The sequence below is a fragment of the Cenococcum geophilum genome (assembly GCF_001692895.1).
Source record: "Cenococcum geophilum 1.58 unplaced genomic scaffold K441scaffold_8, whole genome shotgun sequence".
Lineage (NCBI taxonomy): Eukaryota > Fungi > Ascomycota > Dothideomycetes > Gloniales > Gloniaceae > Cenococcum > Cenococcum geophilum.
The window spans coordinates 1,394,474-1,402,036 of NW_027137566.1; the positions used below are offsets into that span (position 1 = coordinate 1,394,474).

Genomic DNA, 7,563 nt, shown 5'->3' on the forward strand with positions numbered 1-7,563 from the left:
AAGGACTGACGCTATTAATGGGTGGATAACTCTAATAGACCTATACCGGAGATTAAACTATTACCGCTAGTATAGACTAGTAGATTGGCTACTCGGACCTAGTTACCTAGCCTATAATAAATAGCACTTTCCATATTATCCTTAAATCGCGGTATATAACAATACTCCTCTATATTTAGATAAGACTAATTAGTAATAGATTAAACGCAGGGTTAGGATTATAGGTAAGACTTTACTACTAATAGTGGGTATAATAGCACCTTCGTTAATAAATAGCGGTAATAGCTGCTGCTTTGCGAGAGTATATATTACTTATTACTGTGATATAAGCAATAGAAGCTGGTAGTTAATTTATTACCACTATCTAAGGAGAATAGGGGTAAGAAGAAGCTTTAAATATATATAAGGCACTGCTAACAATCTATTAATAGAAATAAAGGATATATATATAAATATACCCGTTAGCAGTATATTAAAATTGCCTAAGCTATTTAGAATAGCTGTTTAGAATAGCCGGTTATAGAGATAAAAAAGGAGTTAAAATATAAAGACGATAGGATGCTGGCCAAGTTTGTTTCTAAAAGATAACAGATAGGACGTCTTCTTTACTATTTAGTATAGTAACGTTAACGGATACTGTTTAACTAATTTCTTTAGGGGACAAATTGAAATCTCCTCCTAAACTTTAAATTTTATAGTAGCAGCTCTAACATAAACAGAATACCTAGTAAGCACCGTATAATTCTTATATTTGGTTATAGAGGTTTTGTTAACTATATACGTTTCGTAGTGTTTTGTTTGCTTATTATAGATTAAAAGATAATAGCCTTTAAACTATATTGTCCTGCTTTTAGTATTATCTAGAGGGAAAATATAGGTAATATTAATTTCGCCTTATTTAGTAAGAGTGTTATCGCCTACCTAAATAGACATACGTACGTTAGCTATTAGAATATTAAAGGGAGTAAAATAGAAGTTTAAATTATCTAACCGCCATAATTAACAATAAAGTGTATTAAAGAGCTTGCCTGGTAGAGGCTCGTTACTAGGTAAGAAAGAATGCCAGTTTAAGGAGAGGAATATAACTATCGCCTATATATAATATAAGTAGCTATATAAACTGTATAGAGGGTTGTTCTAGTATTTACCTTAGCTGTAGAGGATATAGTTATGCTTTTTAAAAGACGGTAGAATAGGGTTGCCTATTTACGTAATAGTGTTAAGTCTTTAGAGTTAGAGGTATACTTTTGCGCCTTTAATAAAATATACTAAGTGCGGCGTATATAATAAGGTAGGGTAACGGTACGCGGCGCAAGGGAGAAATAAATCTAATAAAATATTTCGCTGGGGAGAATGGTAATATACGGCGGAAAATAGGGCGAAACGGCTGCCCCTTAGTATAGGGTAGGATAAAGTCTATTGGCGGAGCTAGGTGGAGGTAGTTAGGCAGAATAACTCAGTCATTATTATTACTTAGAAATAACCTTGGGTGTCTAACCTCTTACTTACAATTTAAGAGGTAATGTTGTTTGCGGGACTTTGCAAGTAGTAGGGCTTAATGCTATGTGATTTGCTTAGCAATTTAATACTAACCGAAAACACCCCGGTGTACTTAAGCTCCAATGCCTTTAGGCTATAAAAGGTGGTCCAAGCTTTGGTCGCAAAAAGAAAAAACCACATAGACGTTACGTTGTTCTATTTAATTTTGTGAATATTACGTGCCTAATATACTAATCCCGCCAAGTAATGGAACAGGTAAGGCGCCCGCGATAATACGTATTTAGCTATGCAGTTACCCTTGTTCTATAGGATTGAAGTTAGTAAATGTATACGGGCTTTTACCTATAGCTGTAGCTCTTCTAACCTTTCATTATAGCTTTATCGTTACTCCAGAACTGGTATGGTTGTTATTATAGTCGGCCCTTATTTAGTAGGCAACGAATACCTATATGCTACTAATTTGGGAGTAATTCTCGCCTTAATAAGCCGTTTGTAAGTAGATAGAAATATACGCGAATTCTAACTACTTTCTAATTCTAGCTTGTTAGTTTAAGTGTCTTAAATGCGGTAAGAGACGCTGTGGTAATTAACATAGGCTAATAAAGGCTAATTCTAAGACATCTAGATTAGAAAGCGACAAGTCTTTTTAATTTAGTTTTATTCTTACGCTATAGGGTGCTAAGAAGGCCTATAGGCTTACTAACCTAATCTAATCTAATTGGAATAACTCTACGTTTTATAAGGAGTCTTTTTGTTTAGTTTGGTTTGGTTTTATTCTTACGCTATAGGGTGCTAAGAAGGCCTATAGGCTTACTAACCTAATCTAATCTAATCTAATTGGAATAAATAAAATTCTATTTAGTCTACGTTTCATTCTAAGCCCGACTCGCTTTTATTCTTCTTTACTATCTCTACTGTTTCCGTTACTAGCACTAAGTACCCTCTAAAGTATCCTTCTCTATTTCCTCCCTGTCCTACGCCTCTAAGAGCGGTTTCCCGGCCGTTAGCCTTCTTGTTATTAGCTAGTCGACTTTAAGTTCGTTTAGGAGGTAATCTAACTATACTCTAGAAATGATTTAGGATTTAGCTGTAGTGGCATTAGTATAAGCGTCCGGTGGCCATAGCAAACTCAATAGTCTAGTTTACTACGTTAAGGTTTAGTTTCTAGGACTTAGCCTTTCCGTCTAGGAGCTCCCCAGATGGTAATCGTTGTTTAGATCGGCCTCTAAGGAAGAAAGATAAGTCACCCTATTTGGTATCTGCGATTTCTTATAGAGCTTTATGTTCTTCCTTCTAACGGGGGCATTTAAATAGAAAATGGCGTACGGTTTCTAGTTAGGGTCTTTTATAATCATATATATCCGATTCTATAGCGCCTATTTTTACTAGGTAGCTTTTTAGTCGGCACTTCCCGGTGCGTAGCTGGCATAACATTATTGCCTTCTTGTAGGTGTTCTGGTCGTAGATGATTTTCGTATATTGACTGGGTAGTGCGTTATTGAAGTGGACGGGCTCTTCTAACTTTATTTTTAGTAAAAAGGGTTTAACCTTTTTTAGGGCTGATATTAGTATAAGACCGAGTATCGGAGGCAGGGTGCGTTTCGTTACTTCTTCTACTAGTTCGTCCGCTACTTTATCTCCTACTACTATTGCGTATGCTGGGACCCATTGGAGGCGGATCTAGGGGCCTCCTCGTTTTCTAGTTTCTAAAACGGTGTTTATGGTCAGTTATATTAGTGCCTATTTATTCTAATATAAGGGCCGTACTATCGCCCTAATAGCTGCCTAGCTGTCACTTATAATTATATATATAAGATCCTTAGCACTTTTTATATAGCGCTAGATTGTCTTAGGGGACCAGATACCTAAGATAAGCTCCATTGCTTTTTGAATTGCTATAATTTTAACGCGCGTGGAAGTTAGCCCTGGGTTGTGACCGATCCGAATAGATTGGCGGTGTTTGGCTACTATGCCGTCTTGTCTTATCACGGAGTAGTAGATTCCAATTCCTATATTACTCCTTTAATATAAAGCATCCACAAAGACCTTTAGCTTGTTAGGAGTCTTTTCTTTATAGAGGACTAAATGAGTTACGGGCTGGCTAACTTATCGCTGCTAAGTATATAAAGGTAGAGAACTTATTAAGCTTACTATAAGCGAGTCTCTCAACTTTAATCCAATATATAAAAACTTGTTCCTTTACACGTAAACGATAATGAGATATTCTTAATATAGAAGCAACTAGATAGAAATAAAACACCAAGCTAAGGAAATCCTAATTAACGCCTTAATTCTTAATGCCGAAAGACAAGAATATAATTATAAAAATCTTCCTTATAAGAAATTTCTTATACCTTAGACCTCTTAGGATCTCTATCTATAGTGGGATTTACCTTTCTCTTATGTACCCTTCTCCTTAATATCTCTTCTAATAAATCCTCTAATGCCTTTCCTAGTTGATCTCCTTGCTTGTACGGTTTGCTCCTCTTAACTATCTCTATTATAATATCTTTAAGTAGTTTATATATCTTAGTATAACGGCGAAAGAGACGGGGATTCTCAGTATAGTATAATGTAAGTCTCTTTACTGGTATGTCCACGGCTAAAACCTAGGTAGGATACTAGTATATTACTACAATAGGGCTAAATGTAGATACGAACGATTTATGACTAGGGCTTCGGAGACGTCTTAAGTCCTTTATTATATAATAAGAAGGTAACTATAAGACGAGATACTTTAGTTATCTACGCGAAATTATAGTATTAGAAATCGTTAATACTTTAGATAGGGGAGATGCAACTCTAAGAAACGTTATAAGATTAGCTAAGCTATTCTCTGCTTACTTATTAGTATTGCTAAATAAATATAGGGGTCTTATAAATATACCTTAAGTTACCAGCAAAACGTGTTTAGAAACCGCAACTATATCTACTGGTTGAGACGAGTCTATCTTGGCCTTGCTATAGTCCTTTATTAGCTTAGGTAAGCCTATCTTAGCTTCGCCGTGGCCTTTTAAGTCCCTAAAGTAATTAAGGTATATTTTTTATATACCTCCCTAAACCGTGTCCTCTTGTATATCGCCCTCCGTATTGTTATTGTTTTTATAAGGATTGACTTTATTAGGTGTTTAAGTAGGCGTATAAGGTATCTGTTTCTATATAGGGTCGGAAAGCTGCGATTGTTTCTCCTCCCTGCTACTAGATGCTGTGTCTTTATCGTTAATGCAATTTTGAAATGATTTAAGGTTTCTAGTAGGTTGATAATTAGGTATATTACCCTCGGGGTAGTAGTATATAGTGATGTTTCTATAAGCACTGGTTAAGGACCTATAGGTTATATCAGCAACGTATCTAAGCTTGGTTGAGGTAATATATATAATGTCTGGTATTCCTATAAAGATCGTAAGGGGTATATAATTAAGAGGTTAGGTTTAAAGGTAAGTCGATTTAATGGTATATAAGAACCAGGAGTATAACGTTTATATTCTATTTCTCTCCCAGGGCGGAGTTAGGACAGAAAGTAGAAGGGAAATGCGGAGTATATTAGCCGCCCTTTTCCACCTATATAGTGTCTATGGTATAATATTTAGTGGCTATAACTACTCTTAGCTTATATATTGTCTGCGCTTAAGACTATAGGCGCCTAGAGCAATCTATAAGTGAGGCATTGTTAGGAGTAGCTATTGGCTAAGCTGTTGCTGAATTTAAATGGCTGACGATCCCCAACGGACGCTGTATACCTTAGTAGGGTTTAGAAGCGTTTATATAAAGTTATAAACTAGAACTGGAAGTTAACAATGACCCCTAATAACGCCTCTCTTAGCAGGAATAGCATTATATAATCTACTTCCAACGCCTATCCTTCCCGGGGTAAGACACTGCCTAAGCAGTAGACTTATCCTAGCCAGTCAATCTTATATATTGACCCCCTATCTATAGTAAAGGAGCTGTTAGTGCCTGCGGGTGGTTTAATTAGCATTCTAGCTAAGCCCTTTATAAGCGCTCCGCCTTATATAAATAGTAATTAACTTCTGTTAATCTGCCTTGCGTTAAGGGAGATCTTTTACTTAAGGCGCTAAATAGCTGGTACTTAGAGGTCTATAAGCTTATTCTATATCCTAATAATATTGACCACGATTTCTCCTTAAGTGGTATCCCGTAACCCTAAGTACCTATAAGTACAGCGTCCCTAAATTGTTAGCTAGTAAGTAGGCGTTTATAGATAGAGAAACCGACTTTAAAGATAACGACGGCAACGTAGAGGCGTTAGCTAGTTAGGAAAGTGACTTTAGTAATAAGGATTAAGAATAGGACGCAGAGACATTATATGATGGAGAAAATGGTTTTAGTACTAAAGATTAAGAAATAGGGGCAGATAGTAATAAAGAGATATTAAGCGACGAGGCTATATGGGCGACGGTTAAATACGGTGGCCTTGGCTTTATAGTCTTAAATCTATAAGTATAGGATATAAATGTAAAGAACATTTCTAATAAAAGCTAGTAAAAGGGTTAAAACTTTAGCCTCTTTTTGTTTAGCCTATCGCGAAATGAAATAATATTTTACTATTTCTACTAGAGTCTCTGCCCTCTTGACTTATAGAGAGCTATAAAGCATTTGCGATAATCTATGCTTTTACTTAGATGAATTTATTTACTACCTTAAAAGCGATAAGTAAAGGTAAATCTATGCTAATAACCTAGGATTTTTTGATTTTCTTATGGACCTGAGACGTATGCTACCTTAGCAACTATTAGTCGTATTTAAGACTACGGTACTTATGGATTTATATCTTAAGGATATAAACATATTATTTTATAGTGTTTTCTTTTTATTTAAATTATTTCTCTGCTTATGGTATATAGCGGTTATTTATCTATTCCGGTGTAGTGGGGAGGGGTAGTTAGGTTACGCGAGGGGGCTTAGACTAGTGACTACGCTTATAGGGCTGTTTATATAGGAACTTCTCTAAGTATATATAAGGGGGCTTTAAGTCGTTATAAAGTTTATAGGGGTCTTTATATGGGAACTTCTTTAATATTTTTAAGTCTAGGACTTATGTATTTCTTTTTTTGTAGTTTTAGTATTTTCCTAACATTTACTTCCTATTTACATACTAGGCGTTAATAGAGGGCGTTAGGTCAGATCGCCTAGCTTATACAATCGCCTAGCTCGCGTAATTGCCTAGCTCGCACGATTACCTAGCTCGTATAATTACCTAGCTCGCACAATTACCTAGCTCGCGTAATCGCCTAGCTCGCACGATTACCTAGCTTGTATAATTACCTAGTTTATACAATCGCCCAGCTCGCACGATTACTTAGCTTATACAATTACCTAGTTTGTACGATTGCCTAGCTTATACAATCGCCTAGTTTATACAATCGCCTAGCTCGCACGATTACCTAGTTTATATAATTACCTAGTTCGCATAATTACCTAGTTCGTACAATTACCTAGTTCGTATAATTACCTAGTTCGCATAATTACCTAGTTCGTATAATTACCTAGTTCGTATAATTACCTAGTTCGTATAATTACCTAGTTTGCATAATTACCTAGTTTGTATAATTACCTAGTTCGCACGATTACCTAGTTTACACGATTACCTAGTTCGTATAATTACCTAGTTTGTATAATTGCCTAGCTCGCATAATTACCCTACTTATATAATTACCTAGCTTACACAATTACCTAGCTTAAACGATTAAAGCCACGAAGTTATTAAACCTATTAATACCTTATTTACACGCTAGGCATTAATTAGAGGGCGCTAGGTTAGACTACCCTACTTATATAATTACCTAGCTTATAGGATCCCCCAGCTTATATAACCTCCTGGCTTATAGGACCGAAGCCATAGCCGCTAAATCCGTTAAGATCCTAGCTGCGCGTTTGGAGGGCGCTACGCCCAACTACCTAGCTTACTCTTTTTATAGAATTTCTTAATTAATCGATGGTACTTAAAGGAAATCGTTACGGAGGAAGTAAGGAACGATGGTTAGAGTAGTGGAATATAGATATAGGAGCATTCGTAAGCGCGTATTAAATTTATCCTCTAAT

The 7,563-nt window shown here is 35.9% G+C and overlaps 1 protein-coding gene across 1 annotated transcript; it reads right to left on the reverse strand.

Annotated features, from left to right (window-relative positions):
- Positions 1–678: 678 nt before the first annotated feature.
- On the reverse strand, positions 679–834 carry K441DRAFT_545363 (uncharacterized protein; the record flags this gene model as incomplete). The annotated part of the gene is made up of 1 exon (XM_067642808.1): positions 679–834. A coding segment is annotated over one exon (156 nt), but the record flags the coding sequence as incomplete, so codon positions are not given.
- Between the last annotated feature and the right edge of the window lie 6,729 nt (positions 835–7,563).